Source organism: Lolium rigidum, chromosome 1 (assembly GCF_022539505.1).
Source record: "Lolium rigidum isolate FL_2022 chromosome 1, APGP_CSIRO_Lrig_0.1, whole genome shotgun sequence".
Taxonomy (NCBI): domain Eukaryota; kingdom Viridiplantae; phylum Streptophyta; class Magnoliopsida; order Poales; family Poaceae; genus Lolium; species Lolium rigidum.
This window is the reverse complement of record NC_061508.1, coordinates 25,687,048-25,705,011: the sequence shown is the minus strand read 5'-3', so window position 1 is coordinate 25,705,011 and position 17,964 is coordinate 25,687,048. Positions and strand designations below refer to the sequence as shown.

Genomic DNA, 17,964 nt, shown 5'->3' with positions numbered 1-17,964 from the left:
CTATATGGTCTTAAGCAAGGCCCCCGAGCCTAGTTTAAAAGTTTCGTCTCAGTGGTTACTGTCACTGGCTGCTCACCCAATGCACATGATCTAGCATTGTTTGTGCACACTCCTTCTCGTGATCGAACTCTTCTTCTACTATTTGTAGATGACATGATCATCATCGGTGATAACTTTTGAGTACATTGCTTTTGTTGATGACCATCCCCATGAGCAGTTTTTTATGATTGATCATGATCCTCTTCGCTACTTTCTTGGGGTTGAGGTTTACTCTACGTCCGATGGCTTCTATAGGTCTTAGGAGAAGTATATCCATCGAGGACTCCTTGCTCATGCCGCTCTTGGTGATGAGTGCACTATCGAGACTCTTATGGAGCTCAATGTTCACCTTCGTCCCTCTGACGGTGATCCCCTATATGATCGACGCGCTATCTTCACCTATTTGGGAGCCTTGTCTACATGGTTGTCACTCGCTCGGATATTTCTTATCGTGTCCATATTCTGACACAGTTCGTGTCCGCTCCCACCTTGGTTCACTATAGTCAACGCCTTCGTGTTCTATGATATCTTCATAGCACGATCTCTCATCGTCTCTTCTTTCCTTGTTCCCGCTCCTTACAGCTCTAGGCCTACTTAGATGCTACGACATGGGCTACTGTGTTTCTTGGTTCCATCATTTCTTGGGAGATGAAGAGGAGACAGTCCGTGGTTTCCCGTTCAAGTGGAGAGGCTAAGTTACAAGCTATGGCTCTATTAACAACAGAGGTGACCTAGTTAGGCTGGTTATTGGAGGACTTTGTGTTTCTGCTATCGCAATGACTCCTCTCATGTTACATTGCGCGTGACCTGGTAAAGCATGATCTCATCAAACACATGTGTTGATGCCTCTTTTGTGCGCACTGATGTGCAAGATCAGGTTATCTCTCTTTATTATGTGTCTTTCGAGTTATTGTTAAAGTTCTTTCTCTCCAAACTCACCGTTGTTGACCCACTAAGAGTTATATAGTACATTTTCATGTACATCCCCATCTATAAGGGGTTTTCTGCATATTGTCACACCGGTACATGTATTGACATCTGGCCCTCTGTGAATAGTAGTTGCCTGCCAACATATATATCTACTAATTGAAGAAGAAGCCTTTATCTTACTGAGTTAGATTAATAGCAAATGTAAATACATGAATCTAACACAACAGTAAGTTGGATCAATCTAATCACGGGTTCCTTGCTAGTCAACACCAGATTAGTCTCTCTCCGGTCAAGGGCAGAGGCAATTCAAGTACACGACGATAACAACGGAAGTTACGTGAGGGTCCTTTCAATTCAGTGATGTGATTCTAGCGCCGGTCAAGCTAGCCGGCCTTGGAGAGTAGAGACCTCAGGGCATCTCCAACCGGGCGACCCATCCCGCGCCCGCGCGTCCGGATGGGTCGAAATGGACAAAACCGCGGCCCAGCGCGCGGACCCATCCCTAAAACGGATGGCCGCGGCGTCCGGGACGACCCAAACCCGGCCCAAATCTTGGACGAGTTTGCGTGGCCGCGGACGCGAAAGGCTGGTCGCTCGCGTCCTCCCTTGTCCGCCCATGGCCCGCCTGTCTGCCTCCCAAAACGAGAAAACACTCCACCTGTACTCCCAAAACCTAGAGATGGCCGACGAAGCGACTGCCGCCGCCACCGCCACCACCGCCACCATCGGAGAGGAGGCACCCGCGGCCGTTGCCGCTCCTGCCGTGGAGGCGGCTCCTGAACTGGCGGTGGCCGAGCTCCCCCCCGGGCCACCGACGAAGAAGGCGAAGGCCGACCTCACCCCGGAGCAGAGGAAGCTCGAGAGCAAGAAGAGGGCCGACCGCCGCAGGGCGCTCGACCAACGGAAGAGGGAAACCGCTGCCGAGGTGGAGCGGCGGCGGGCGGCGGAGCAGCTTCTCCAACTCAAGACGGAGGCGAAGAGCACTCTCCTTCAAGAGCGAGCGAGGCCATGCTATTTTACGGCCACCCGGCGCTCGGCCGGCACATGATCATCCCCGGCACCGGCGCGGCCTCGGTGGGGAGCTCGGCCTCCTCCGTGACCCGACCCCTTCCTCCAAGGTCAAGCGCCCCACCGACCGCCCTATTTGGGCACGAAATGGGGGCGCATGGGCGGCGGGCGTACCGGTCACGGGATGGGTCACCGGAGGTGGGCGAGTCCATGACGGGGCCGTCACCTTCGTCCATTGACCCGAACCGTGCGCCGGCAAACTCCAAAGGCCCGAAGAACACCGGGAGCAGGCTGCGACATCCGGTGCACGCAACTCTGTTCGACGATCCGTCGGCCGCACGCGCGCGATCACCGTCCACCGTGCGAGGCCCCTCCGTCTTTCGCGCGGACAATGCCGACGACCCTGCCATATCCTTCGACACGGCGAGCTCCCCGGCCACCTCCCATTGACACATAGGAGGGCACAACGCACTGTCCCGGCAGCATAAACATTGAGGAGCCGTTGTTCGGTGAGGGCCTCACACAAGCCGCAGCTGCACAAGCTCGAGGTCGCCGGGTAAGCAAACGAACCGCCAACTACACGGAGAAGGAGGACAAGGTGCTCGTCGATGGATGGTTGACCATCGGGCAAGATGCGTTGACGGGTGCCGAGCGAGAAGGGTCCGCGATGCAGCGCCGGATCTATGAATACTTCCATGAACATCGCAAATATGGACGAAGCCATTTGAGAGCGACCGCAGCGAAATATCGCTCCAAAAGAGGTGGGGAGCAATTCAAACGGAATGCAACAAGTTCCACGCGGCGTATGAGCACGCGAGGCGGCTCCCCGTTAGTGGCATGGGTGTGAAGGACTTGGTATGATTCATAACCTCAACTTATTCTTCCGATGTTTGCACATATGTTTATCGTTGTTGTTTCGCTTTGCTCTAGGTGTGGCGAGCTTTGGAATTCTACAAAGCCAACAATGGAGAGAAGACCTTTGCCTTCCCTCATTGTTGGAAGGAACTCCACGGCACCCCCAAGTTCCGGGAGGGGTACGAGGGCTACATGGCGACCTTGGTCGGCAACAATCCTGCCAAAGATGCCACGGTCATTGACCTTGATGGTGGGCAGCCTTGCGGTAGCTCCGCTTCTCGTGCAAGTCGTCCACGCGGCCACAAGTCAACCAAAGCCGACATGAAGCGTGATGCGTCGTCCATGCTATTGTATGGCACTTTGAAGGAGATGCATGCGGACGAGAGAGGTGTCCACGGACAAGAGGGATGAGAGGAGGCGCCGGGAGAAAGAAGAGGACAGGAAGAAATTCTTTGATGTCCAGCAGAAGAAGCTTGAGATTGAAGAGGTCAAGGCCAAGACCAAAGCTAAAGAACTTGAGCTCAAAGAGAGAGAACTTGAGCTCATAGCAATGGCAAGGGCCAAAGAGGTGGAGCTGAAGGCGAAGGAAGTTGAGCTCAAACGCCAAGCCGAGGACAACCTCATCATGAACGCCGACTTGACCAACATGAGCGAGGCGAAGAGAGCTTGGTTCGAGAAGAGACGAAGGAGATCCTCGAGCGCCCAAATTGAGTTAGACAATCTCAATTGTAATTTTTATATTTTTCTCAAACTATGGCACATTTTATTTGATTTATCATGGTACATTTGATAATATTTTATGGTATTTGATAATATTTTATGTTTATTATATATTATTCTATGTTTACGAGATATTATTATATATCAAACTAAGGATCTAGAGGACCTATTTTCCAAAGAAATAGGCCAAATGGCCAAATGGGTGGCCGCTGCGTTGGGCGCAGCACGCGACCCAAACGGACGCGCGGACGCGGGGCTCCGTCCACGCGTCCGCTCGGGCACGCAAACGGCCTAAAACGAACGACCCAGCGCGTCCGTTTGGGTCGCCCGGTTGGAGATGCCCTCAGCATCGCCCGCCGTGCTTGACCGGACTGGAGCACAGTACAGATAACAAGATGAGCTTGATCAGTCAGTCGGTGTGCCCAAGCTACAGGCCTACAGCGTAGAACCGATAGCAGCAGTGTAGCACGTAGCCCGCGGAGAGTGGAGTTTCAGAACCTGGAGACATTTGCTCCTGTGGGAACTCCAAAGTCTATTGGTCCACGTCATGAGTGGGACCAGTATGATGACAGGTATTTCTTTCAGTAAATTGAATAATTATTACCGTATGGTACGTACATGGCCCCACGCAGGAAGATGGTCCCAAGCCACTCAGTAGAGCCTCAGGACTGATTTAGTCAGTACGAAAACGACCGCACAGATCCAGGTCAGGTGAGATGGTCTTCGTCTATCTAAACGTCGGCCTGTTGCTCTGCTCATCCCCTTGGCGCCATGAGTCCAGGAAAACAGCGTTGATCGCTGGCGACCTTCCTGCCGTCCAGAGCATGTCGACCGACGCCGTACAACTGTCACATCAGGTCGTGCCCCCGCACCGGATCAGAACCAACCGTCGCCGCATCATCTCGCCTCATGTCACGCCGGCGGCCACATAGCATCTGCCGTCGCATCAGCTCCCGGGTGCTTGCACCGCACCTCAGATCCCGCTCATCTCCTACTGGATCAGTTCACAGCGCCCCAGCTTCCGCTGACCCGCAGTGGCGGCGTTCCCGCAGATCCAGGACAGGTTCTTCCGCAGCTGGGCGAGTTCCCAGGCTCAGCAGCCTCGGCGTCAAGACCGGCTCCAACAGCGAGGTCCGGCAGCTGTTGTTCTGCATCCACAATTTCTGGACTGCTATACGTGATGTTGGAGATGAACTAGACCTGATAGTGATAGATGAAGGCTGCCCATGATCCCTCAAAGGGCCGAAACCTTGCTGTCTGCAGGCTGCAGCTCATCCGACCCTCCGGCGCTCCGGCTGGATCAGTATTTCCATCGTCGTTCATGGCGCACCATGAGATGCGAGAATGAACAGAAATCAGGTGAGAAACGAGGGGTTTTATTTCCATCATAAACATTACACTCTGTTGCGTGAGCACAAGGAGTGATTCCTGGCGTAACCGATCGATTTCTATCCTATCCTCTGCGAGACCCAAGCTTGAAGACAATAAACAGTGCTGAGCGTGGTGTACTAGTGCGGAGCGTGGTCTACCATGGTCACCGGTCATTTATTTTCTGGCGCGTGCGGCCGTGTCGTCAGAGCATGTCTGCCATGGACCATCTTACGCACCCTGTACCTCTGCTCTGATACGCGATTGATACCTTCTATCCATGTGTGAATACGCTGCCCACCCCTACTCAATGCCCGAATCTCCTGCTGCTGTCATCCGTCGATGCGGCCGGTTCATATGCCGCGCGGTTCAACTAAGAGTTTTCCGTAGCCCGCGTCTCCGGTACTATCGAAAACAACATTGCTAAACCATCGGGCCTCCCTGCTCGATGAACTTGCACAGTAGACGAAGCAAGAAACTGGCATGACCTGACCGAGGTCGTCTTCATCGCCGTGCTCGACGGGTTAGGGCATCTCCAACCGCACGATCCAAACGGACGCGCTGGACCGTCCGTTTTGGGTCGTTTGCGTGGCCGAACGGACACCCGGACAGCGCCCCGCGTCCGCGTGTCCGTTTGGGTCGCACGCTACGCCCAACGCGCGGACGCAGCGCATTGGTAATAAAATAAAACAAAAATGAAAATAAAAAAGGAAAAGAACAAAACATAAATTTAAACTAGTTGGTCATTAAACTTAGCCCTATTTTGGGCAAATTTTACACAAAAGAAAGCCATATATGGCTTTAAACTAAAAAAAAGCAAACCCTAGCCGGGGTTTGCGAGCACGCGGTGGCCGCCGGCGATACTACCCCCGGTAGTACTCGTCATCGTCGGCGTCGATGACGACGACGCCCCCGGCGGCGACGCGCCGTTCGGCTCGACACGCCGGAGGGCACCGGGGACTCCGGCCGGGGGTCCCAGCTGCGCCTCTTCCCGAGGCGGAGTGCGCGTTCGGCGGGCTCGCCGGCCTGCGCGGCCGTGCCCTCCGCGCGGACTCTCGTCGGAGCCGCTCCTCCGCTCGCGTGGCCGGGCGCTCCCGCTCCGCCGGGCGCGCGGCCGGCGGCTCCTCCTCCCGGAGCGCCGCCGACGCGTAGCCTCCACCCCGACGGCGCGCCGGCTCGAGGAAGGCCCACGCGTCCGCCCGGGCGTCCTCCCGGGCCTTCCCGGCCGCCTCCTCCGGCGCGGAGGTGCGCGGCGTCTCGGCGAGGAGCGGCCATTTGGCCAGCTCGTCGAGGTCCTCGTCGCTCGCGGGACGCCGCGAGCGCCGCCCTGCGGCTCCGGTCGTTCTCCTCCTCCTGGGGCTGCGGGCCGGGGCCGGGGCGCGGGCTCGTTGATGTAGAGGCCGCCGGGGCGGCGGCCAGCCCGCCAGCGGCCTGTGCTCGGCGCGCGCGCGAGGCCGCGCCGTCGCGGATGTGAAGCACGTGCGCCGCCGCGCATCGTGCTCCAGCCTCGAACCACAAGTCCCGGTTGGGACTTGCGTCGCCGTACGCGGGGTCCTGCCGGAGGTCCGCCGGCGGTCGAGCGCGGCGCCTCCGGATCTCGGCGTAGCGGGCGCGGCTCGACGCCGGGATGGGCGGCACCGGAACCCGATCCGGGCTCGGGTGCCGGCCGTGGGGAGGTGCACGTCCCCCACGGCATTGGGACGCCGGCGTCCCGAACATCCGCGCCACCGCTACGGTGACGTAGATCCGCTCGCGTCCGGGAGGCGCCGGCGGCCCCATTGCGAACGCCGGCGGCGCGACTTGCCGCGGCTGCCGCCGGCCTCGTGGTCGTTGGCGGAAGGCTCGAACTCGCGTCCGGGGCCATGGCGGCGCGGAAGCTTCGAGCTCGCGCGTGCGGCCGGAGTGGAAAGTGGGGACTGGATAGGGACCGTCCCCTTCCCCAGTCCACATTTAATAGGACTAGGGCACCGACAGGTGGGCCAGCCACGCGGACAGGGCGGACACGCGAGGACGCCGCGTGTCATCCGCGGCCACGCAAACCCGGCCCAGATTTGGGCCGGGTTTGCGTCGTTCCGGACGCCGCGGCCATCCGCTTTTGCGGTGCGTCCCCGCGTTGGGCCGGGTTTTTGTCCGGCTGGACCCATCCGGACGCGGGATGGGTCGCCCGTTGGAGATGCCCTTAATGACTAGCCGTCGTCCAGTCCCTTTCCGACCTACAGCAGCAGAAAGTACAGTACATGCTACAGCTAGCAATGGATTATTGGTAGGGTGTCAAGGTGGGATCCCGGTGGGATGTCATTTTGTACTATGTAGTTCAAATTTTGATATCAAAATTTGTACTAAAAAAATCAAATTATACTACAAGTGGGACAAAAGTGGGATCCCACTTGACACCCTTAATTATTGGGTTTACGCAAGCCATGTGAACCCTGGGGCCCTGAACACTCAGATGCGCGATATATACATGGCTGTACCACTGGATGTATCATTGGGAAGTACGTAGACTGAACCAGATTGATTGCCATGGCAGCCACCAGAGGTGCCTGCATCTTCACCAGATCCATCACATTCCTTCTCTTGCTGATCTCCGTTGCTCTTGCCAAGGATCATGATCATGGCAGCAGCTACCTCGCGAGAGGTTCCTCGGTCTCCATCGAGAACAACACAGCATCCACCACCACGATCCTCGTCTCGCCCAACGGCACCTTCGCGTGTGGCTTCTACAGGGTGGCCACCAACGCCTTCACCTTCTCCATCTGGTTCAACGGCTCGGCGGCCAAGACCGTCGCTTGGACGGCCAACCGAGACGAGCCGGTGAACGGCAGAGGGTCCAGGCTCGCCTTCCGCAAGGACGGGAGCTTGGCCCTCCTTGACTACAATGGCACGGCCGTCTGGAGCACCAACACGACCGCGACTTCTGCAAGCCGTGCACACCTTCTGGACAACGGCAACCTTGTCGTCAAGGATCAACATGATCGGAGCCTTTGGGGAAACTTCGACTCGCCGACAGACACACTTCTTCCATGGCAGTCGATGACTCGGACCATACGACTGGTATCTGCATCTGCCAGGGGTTTGTTCTACTCAGGGCTCTATTCACTGTATTTTGACAGTGACAATCAGCTAAAACTCATCTACAATGGCCCTGAGGTTAGTAGCATATATTGGCCCGAACCGGAGTGCTGGATGATGAAAGGAAGGTCGCAGTAAAGAAGCTAAATGATGTGATCCAAGGAGAGCAGGAGTTCAGGTCTGAGCTCAGTGTCATAGGCAGAATCTATCATATGAACCTGGTCAGAATTTGGGGGTTCTGTGCCGAGAAGACATGCAAGCTCTTGGTTTCTGAGTTCATTGAGAATGGTTCTTTAGCGTCAGTTTTGTTTGATTACCAGAGCCTATCTCCTGTACTGCAATGGGGCCAAAGGTACAACATTGCACTTGGGGTGGCGAAAGGACTGGCATATCTCCACCATGAGTGCCTTGAATGGATTGTACATTGCGATGTCAAACCAGAGAACATACTGTTGGATAAAGACTTTGAGCCCAAGATTGCAGATTTTGGACTGGTGAAGCTACTAAAACGAGGGTCAAACACACAAATGTTGTCAAAAGTGCATGGGACCAGAGGGTATATTGCACCAGAATGGGCTCTAAATCTTCCAATCACTGGTAAGGCAGATGTTTACAGCTACGGAGTAGTGCTTCTCGAGTTAGTGAAGGGGATTCGGGTTTCAAGTTGGATAGTTGAGGGTGAGGAGGAGGTGGAAATGGCTGTTAGATGCTCTACTGAAAATCTTAAAGAGAATCTAGCAGGTGAAGATCAGTCATGGCTTCTGGATTTTGTTGACCACAGATTGGATGGAGATTTCAACTATTCAGAAGCAATCGTGATGCTTAAGATAGCAGTATCATGTGTCGAAGAGGAGAGGGCCAGAAGACCAAGCATGAGCCATGTGGTTGAAACTCTGAATTCACTTGTAGAATAATAATGTTATGTACTGTAGTCACTATCGCTACATCTAGTTGCTTGTGTGCCATGTATAAGAATAATAGTCTGTCTGATGTTGCACAGATCCCTATCATACGTAGCGACTGTACGGGTTTGCGTGAACACCTAGTTTCCTAAGATGGAGTCTAAACTAGCAAGAAGTATTTCATTTCATCTATCTGTTTGGATGTTTTGGCCTATATATCTACTTCTAGTTATTTGAAGACGAAATCCTTGATCCAAATGAGCTAGATCAATAGCAAACAGAAGTACTACCTCTGTCCATAAAAGGATGTCTTAGATTTGTCTACATTCAGATGTATGTAGACACTATTTAGTGTATAGATCTAAGACATCCTTTTATGGACGGAGTATATCAGATCTAACACGCGAATAGTAGGTTGGGATTATCTGTAGTCAGTTTGGCAGTTGATTTATTGAGCGGCCAACAGATTAAACAACAGAATGTAATAGAATACTCACGGCTACACAAACTATATGATCCAAAAGAATGAACAATGACAAATGTTAGACAATCACCGGTCTAGATAGGCGTCCACTAGACAGATGAAGCTGGTGTCTGCATCTGCCAGGGGTTTGCTCTATTCAGTATTCTGTACATTGTACTTTGACAGCGACATTCAGTTAAAACTCATCTAGCCCTGAGATTAGTAGCATTTACTAGCTTGATCCTTTCAACAAAGAGTTGGTAAATCAGGGGACTACTTACAACAATATCCATTATTGCTGTTCTCAAACAGACAGGCCAGTTTGTCGCCAGCGACAACTATGAATTTGAAGGTTTGTTGACTCTGGATTATGATTTTGGTGATAAGGACATGACGAGGTTGACTCTGGATTATGATGGCAACCTTAGGTTGTATAGCCTAATCGCGACAAGTAGCAATCGGTTGGTCACTTGGATGGCATTCCGTCGAGTCTGCGATATACATGAACTGTGTGGAAAAAATAGCCTCTGTAAATACATACTGAAGCTCGAGTGCTCTTGCCTTGAGGGCTTCCAGGTGGTTGATGCAAGCAATTGGAGCAAAGGGTGCAGGCGCAAGGCAAACATCATGCCCACCCAGGATTTCGCATTCAGAAAGCTCGCCAGAACTGATTTCTATGGGTATGACAGTATGACTTTGCCTACGCCGAGCATGTGCCAATTCTGGAGTGCAGACATGTGTGCTTGGACAATGCTGATTGCCAAGCTTTACCGTCAGGGAGAAGGCAAATGTTCCCAAGGGAGCATTGTCTTCGTCAGAATTAGCTCCTACAGTAACACATGTATGCAATGTTCATGTAAAAGAGGCCAACACTTCATCGCAAATGTTCAAGGATGGCTCGTACAAGTTCAACTTTGGTTAGTTCCTTTCTTCTGCATTAACCCAGCTTTTCATTGAAGTGGTCTAAATCATTGCCAGGTGTTTGGTTATTTACAAATGGGAGAGAAGAGTGAAGATCACAGATAAAGTTTACATCATAATTTCGAGGCAGGTCAGAATATTTAGCTACAATGAGCTACAGAAGGCAACCGATTGCTTCAAAGAAGAGCTGGGAAGTGGTGGATCAGGAGCAGTTTAAAATGGAGTCTTTGATGATGAAAGGAAGGTCGCAATGAATAAGCTAAATGATGTGATCCAAGGAGATCAGGAATTCAGGTCAGAGCTAAGTGTGGTCGGAAGAATTTATCAGATGAATCTGGTCAGAATTTGAGGGTTTTTTGTCGAGAAGACACACAAGCTCTTGGTTTCCGAGTTCACTGAGAATGGTTCTTTAGCCACTATGCTGTTTGATTCCCAGAGCCTGTCTCCTGTGCTCCAATGGGGGCATGGGGCCAAAGGTATAATAGTGGACTTGGGGTGACGAAAGGACTAGCCTATCTCCACCAAGAGTGTCTTGGATGGATTGTGCATTGTGAATTCAAACCAGACAACATATTGTTAGATAAGGACTTTGAGCCTCCACAGACTTTGGACTGGTGAAGTTACTACAATGATGATCAACCGCACAAATGTTGTCAAGATTGCATGGGACCAGAGGTTACATTGCACCAGAATGGGCTCTAAATCTTCTAATCACTGGTATGGCGGATGTTCACAGCTACAGAGTAGTACTTCTTGAATTGGTGAAGGGGATTCAGGATTCCAGTTGGATGGTTGAGGGCGAGGAGGAGGTGGAAATGGCTGTTAGATACTCTACTGAAATTCTTAAAGAGGAACTGGCAGGCAAAGATCGGGCATGGCTTCTGGAGTTTGTTGACTACAGACTGGATGGAGAATTCAACCATTCAGAAGCAATCATGCTGCTTAAGATATCAGTAGCATGTGTGGAAGAGGAGAGGAGCAGAAGGCCAAGCATGCGCCATGTGGTCGAAACTCTGCTCTCACTAGTGGAATAATGTTATGTATTGTGGTTGATATTCCTACATCTAGCTGAAGCTGTAATGTATAAGAACAATATTCTGTGATGTTGCATAGAAAAGTTGCTACAAGCCTTACCCCTATCAAATGTAGTGATTCTATGGATTTGCATGAACACCTAGTTTAAGAGATGGAGCGCTAAGCTAGCAAGTAATATTTCATTTTGTCTATCTGTAATCTGTTTGGATGCTTTGGTCTATATATCTACTTCTAGTTATTTGAAGGAAAAATCATTGATCAAAATGAGCTAGATCAATGGCAACCAAAAAATAACCTGAACAATAGGTTGGATGAATCGATAGTTAACTTTATTACTTGATTTATTGAGCAGCCAACAGACTAAAGAACCGAATGTAACAGAACAACTCACCACTACACAAACAATATGATCCAAAAGAATGAACAATGACAGGGACTGTTAGACAATCACCAGTGCGCTAGGCATGCGTCCGCCAGTCGCTCACCGTCGCCGCCAATGCACTCCGTAGCGCCACCGCCCGCTCATCAACCACTGCGGCGCCATCTCCCCGGCTCTGCATTGCCCCAGAAGAAATGTCGGCTTCATCCCCCTCCTCCTCAGGCGCCAATGCAGAGTAATCCTCCCTGGCCAGCAGCACATTGTGAAGCATGGCGCAGGTCCCAATGCACGTGACGGCGGCCCGCGGACTCTCCTCCTCGTGGAGCCTTGCGACGGCCCCCCACCCCATCAGGCTCCTTACGGCGCGCCTCGCCGGGCGGCACATTGCCTTGTGCGCGGCGTTGAACTCCGCCTCGGGGGAGCCGGGCGCCATTGGTCCCTGGAACGGCACCATGAGCCAGGGGAGGAGCGGGTACCCGGTTCCATCCGCGACCAGGTACTGCGCGGGGTCGAGCAGCCTCCCCTGCTCGACCTCGTGGTAGAGAGAGGACAGCTTGAGGACCTCGAGATCGGCGCGGTCGCCGCGGAAGCCCGCGGCGAGGGAGAGGATGCGGGAGGAGGCGCCGGCCACGAGCTGCGCCGCGAGGGGGCCGGATGGGCCGGCGAACCGCGCGCAGGCGAGCGCGCCGCGGCAGGAGGGGGTGGTGGTGGTGGGGGCGGTGGGGAAGGCGAGCCAGAAGCGGAAATTGGCGAGGAGGACGCGGCGGAGGCGGCGGGAGGCGGCCCGCGGCGCGGAGGGCGGCACGCGGAAGCGGGCGGCGAGCGCGGGGTAGGGCAGGCCGGAGGCGAGGCGCGCGAGGGCGAGCGCGAGGAGGGTCGCGGGCTGGAGGGAGGGGTGGGAGAGGAGCGGGTCGAGCAGGCCTGAGAGGTAGTGGAAGGTGGGCGCGGAGACGCGGAAGGCCAGCGGGTAGTGGTCCGGGCTCGTCGGCGGCAGCGGCGGCGCGAGAGGAGGAGGAGGAGGGACGTCGAGGACGGGGTCGTCGGGATCGTCGGGGTCGTCGCTGCGGTTGCGCTTGCGGTTGCGGGCGTGGGAGGTGGGGTCGGGGTGGAGGAGGTCGAGGATGAGCACGGAGACGGCGGCGGTGGCGGTGGTGAGGTGGTGGGTGAGCAGGAGGAGCGGCGGGGGCTGGGGCGGCGTCATCGGCGGGAGAGCATGGTGGTGGTGGTGGTTGCGCTGTCGATGCTTGGAAGGATTTTGTATGGATCGGGGTGACGCGAGCAGGGACAGTGAGGCCGTCCGGACGTTTCCGTGCACGGCCCTAGTACCGTTTTCATACCCCCACTAGGCTAGGGTCTCCATTTTCCTCTCACCTCACACTGCTTTGGGAAGAAGACCCCACCAACGTTCGATAAACATTGGAGGCAAAATTAGCTACTCCGTAATTCACTTTTGATTTCCCTTTTCCTCCGCAAGCCCCTATGGCTTTATGCCTGGTGCAGTGCCTCCGCCTTGATTTAAAGCTCCTTATCCTCCTTACCCTCTACATCAGTTTGGGATGTAGACAAATCGAGGATGGAGAGATCAGCAGAGAAGATTGGTCCTGGCAGATTAGGGAACTAGGAGATTGGTCTTAATTACCTGGTAAAATTTCCTCCTCATATCCCAGTTGAGCAGGTGATTGGCTACCTGTGGTGACCCAGCATACCACTGCATGGTATAGTACGCAAGTCATTGACATAACACAAGTGAAACATTGTTCCACTCATATTACATCTATCTGAGTGGTACAACAGAAACATATGCGAGTCCAAGGCATGTCTATTGAAGGATACATGAACTGTTTACAGAAGATCAACACAGCCTCCTACTTTACAGTGAGGTAAAACTTCAAATAAAGCTTCAGAAGAACGACTCGTTGTCTAACTTATTGCTAATTCTAGCTTTAGAGATTTGGGACTAGCTAAGGAGGGAGTCACTGTGTCTGTAGTTAAATGGCTTGATGATTTTGAACCTGTGGAGACACTGGTGGAAACTTGGGTTCAAATTAGGGGTTTGCTCCCACCTTGGTGTGAACGGAACATAATTAACCAAGTTGTGTCAGTCTGTGGCCTACTGAAGAAGGTGGATCGGCAGAGTGTTTTCAGGAATTGTGTTGAGGTAGTTAGAATGGAAATCTTCTGCACATATACTACTAAAATCCTTGCTGGTAGGTTGTCGATTTTCATGGCAAGCTCTTCCAGTTGCCCTTCACTGCTTAGGTAGCTAGTGGATCTGGGACACAAAGAGATGCTTCAAATGCAGGGAAGGATGGTGGAAGTGCATGTGGTGGTGTTGGCTTTGGATCCAATGGAAGAAGCTGCTGATGAAGAACACTTGCAATTGCCAGAAGATATCATGCCAGCTTTTGAAGGTCTGCTGAGAGGAGAATCACAAGGACTGGGAAAGAAACAGAAGCTGGAATGGGGGCATGTGCAACCAGTGAGACAAAGTGGGAGGATTGATAGGTCAAAGAATATGATGGACAAAGCTATAAAGTTAAAGGAGATGAAGAATACTCGGGTGTTGCTACCAAAATTTCAGGTATAATTAGATCAAATCCTTTCCATGTGTTGCAAGTAGATGAATTTAGTGATATGGCTGAAAATTTTGGTGTGCATATCCATGAAAAAATTATAGATGTTGATGATTTAGCTGATCCTACTAAGGATTTTACCATTGTGGATTCTTCTAGTTCTGATTATAGTTTCCTAGTAGTTGCTAGTCTAGTGTTAGATCAGGGGGATACTTTAGAAACTATAGTAGACTCCAATGGTGAATGTCCTAGAACTCCTGATCAGTATAATATAGATCAAGAGTTTGATGATAGGGAAGAAAATGTGTGGGTTTATGTGACTAGAAAAAAACGAGGCAAGCACCCCAGGAAGATGTCTAGATGAAGTATGGCTTTTGAAATGGTAGGGGCATTCAGGCTCTGGGTAGACAAAAGTACATAGATGATAATATTGTTCCTTTACAATTAGATTACATTGGTTTTCAAGAGACAAAAAAGCAGAAGTTTAGTAATACATATTTGAAGCGTGTGTTAGGGAACAAAAAATTTGCCTGGAATCACCTTCCTTCTGTTGGTTCTGTAGGTGGAATTTTTTGTAGGTATTAACCTTGATTTGTTTGATGTTTTAGCTTGGTAAATTAAGAATTTCTCTGTTAGTGTTGTAGCTAGAAATAAAATAGCAGATCTAGGGGTTAGGATCACCACTGTATATGGCTCTCCTTACGAGGAGAAGAAAGATGAATTCATCTCAGAATTACATGAACTTTTCCTTCATTGGGAAGGGTCTGCTATCATTGGTGGTGATTTTAATTTGGTTAGATCTCAGTTAGATAAGAATAATGGTATTATAGACCATAGATGGGCTGACAAATTAAATGCTTGGATTTAATTATGGGCTCTAGTAGAAATTGGTCTCACTAGAATGGCCTTTACTTGGGCCAATAGCCAGAAGAATTTGATTATGAGTAGAATTCATAGAATTTTTTTGCACTACTGAGTTTGATGAGAAATTTCCTCTAGCACATGTTAGGACTTTAATCATACACCTATCACATGGGAATCTGGTGTGGGTAAACTTCTAAAATGGAGTAGTTTTAAATTTGAAAAATGGTGGCTTACTAGACCTGAGTTTAGTAACTTAGTTGCTAAGGCTTGGGCCTTGCCTAGAGGAAATAAACCTACCATATAGTTGGCATGATAAAACTAAGTACTTTAGGAAGTTAGCTAGAGGGTGGAATGCAAATTTAGATTCGGATATTAGGAAACAAAAAAAAGAACTCATGGAGGAATATGATTCTAGAGACATCACGTAAGAATCTCAGCCTTTGGATGAGGTGAGTAGAAATAAATTAGATGACATCCTCAAGGAGCTAAATTCCTATTGGATAATAGAAGAAGCAAAAGCTAGACATAGGTCTAGAGATAGACAGATCCTAGAGGAAGATAGGAATACTGCTTATTTTCATGTTGTTGCAAATCAGAGAAGGAGGAAGAAAGGGATTAATTTGTTAGAGGGCCATGATGGTCCTGTAACTGAACAAAAGGATATGCTCAAAGTTGCAACAAACTAGTACAAAGATCTCTTTAAGAAATAAGATAGGACAAATATTAGACTAAGGGAGGATTTCTTCTCCCATGAGGAAAAAGTCTCTCTTCAACAAAATATAGAATTAGAGAAGAATTTTAAAAAAAATGAAGTCAGAGAGGCTGTCTTTGGCTCTTATGCGGAAGGATCCCCAGACCCTGATGGCTTGTCTTACTTGTTTTTCCGAACATATGTTAAATGGATCCGTCAATTTTTGGCAAAGTGACAAATAGGGCAGACATATTATAGAGTTTGTTAAATGGAAGCCGAGCTATGTGTAGGTTCTTTATTTCAAAATCATATTTATAAGTTAAAAAGTATTTTGAAATAAATTAACTTTAGTTGAAAATGTATCTTACAGCAAATTCTTAGCGTAAAATTATTAATATTACAGTCTACACAAAAAGATGATAGAACTAGCAAATTTAAATGTGGACTGTTCACTATAATTAAATTATTTTTTAAAAGATGGATCATGGAAAGACATATCGTTTGCATAGAAAAATAACCAAGAGCCCAGTATTCATCGTGATATGGCACATACACTAGAAGCATAAACACACGCCGCCGTAAAAGGTAGCAACACACGTGCTACTACTGGAGGAATCTGCACTTGGCCAGTGATGCTAGCACGCCTCAAACAATTCTCCAGTGTGTCAAAGCTCAGGATCATCGGACATCTACTTAACCACCACAACTATCGCCTCTCGAAATTGGTGTCCAGTTGCGGTATCCAGTGCAGTTTGCCGCGTCAATGCATGCAAGTTACACATACCTCACGGGAAAGGACGCACCCCGTCACGAGATGGTCTAAAGTCGTTTGATTTAAAGGATTTTTTTTAGAATTCCTTCAAAGTATTCTTTTACACTCTAGTTTGGAGTAAAAATTTCATCCAGGCCTACCTCTTTTTGCAATTTCTTTAGTTTTTCTGTGCAATCAAACACTACTTGATCAAAAATCTTGTAGTTTTCTAAGCCTATAGGATTCAAGTGGACATGGCACTTCAATCCTGCAATTTTTCCTTTTCCTACATTTTGAAAATCCTACGAATCAAACGAGACTTAAGAATGCATAGCAATTTTTCCTACAGGTTTGCATTGCAACTATATTGTGGAGGAAAATTTTCATCCACTCAAACCTCATGTTACAATTCCTTTGATTTTCCAGTGAAACAAACGCTACTTGAAAAAATTCCTACATATTCCAAAAATCCTATAGAATTCAACATAACGTTGTAATCCTGCGTATTTCCTACTTCTGCAAATTTCCTATTTCGCAAAAAAAAAAAAATCCTACATATCAAACAGGCACTTACTGTATCTTGATGACGTGTGGTGGGTGGCACGCACCACAACTCCACTACTGCGAATCTGGATGCTATGTATGGGCGATTTCGGAGACACTACTACACTGACCATGATCATACTCCGCAAAAGTATGTGCACTACAATGCCCTGAAACTTGTTTTTTACCAATGGCAATTGTCTGAACGATTCAAGTTCGTGGGAAATCTGCAGAGAATACAGTGTCAATAGGGAAATATTCATCTCAAACTTGCCCTTCAAATTCAAGTCTAGTGCGACGTGGATCCGAAACCAGACATGTAGAGTTCCGCAGTAGGATCCGAATCCATCGCTCCATTCGTATCTGCTGCTGATTGGCAGTTCCTGAAAACAGATCATATCGCAACATTGCTCGACCAAAAATAGGAGACCGTGCAGAATTTCCTTCCGTCTCAAAAAGGTTTTCCGCAGGTTATATTATGAACCTCTGATCTAGATTGGCACGACTGCTACATGTGGCCTCATATGAAGGGGGAAGTTGCTTACATGCAGCATGGTAGCCAGTGCTGCTTCAGAAAACATTCCATGGCAGACTAGTCTCATTACCTGCTAGCCTCCAAATGGACTGGAAAGGAGCATCTGATGGCAATATTACACGGTTCTTCTCTCTAGCTACTAGGTGAAGCGCTCAGGCCGCTTCAAGAATAACAGTACTATAGCAGTGATGGAGGTCAACGATTCGCAAAGCTTGACTGTCGGACTTGGCGGTTAGATTACTGAACTAGGTCATGTCATCCTGCCTTCGCTACCCACTTCAGTGTTACTAGTAACCACTTCCTAAGCTGTCAAAA

General features: G+C 50.1%; 1 protein-coding gene and 1 pseudogene across 1 annotated transcript; one reads left to right on the top strand and one right to left on the bottom strand.

Moving 5' to 3' along the window:
* The first annotated feature begins 7,443 nt into the window (after positions 1–7,443).
* LOC124669851 lies at positions 7,444–11,312 on the top strand (annotated as a pseudogene).
* Positions 11,313–11,620: 308 nt separating this feature from the next.
* On the bottom strand, positions 11,621–13,406 carry LOC124705698 (protein ALP1-like). The gene is made up of 2 exons (XM_047237408.1): positions 13,399–13,406; positions 11,621–13,011 (listed from the first exon to the last, which is right to left on the bottom strand). Exons 1-2 carry the CDS (start codon positions 13,404–13,406, stop codon positions 11,772–11,774), a joined length of 1,248 nt encoding a protein of 415 aa, XP_047093364.1. The 3' UTR covers positions 11,621–11,771.
* Between the last annotated feature and the right edge of the window lie 4,558 nt (positions 13,407–17,964).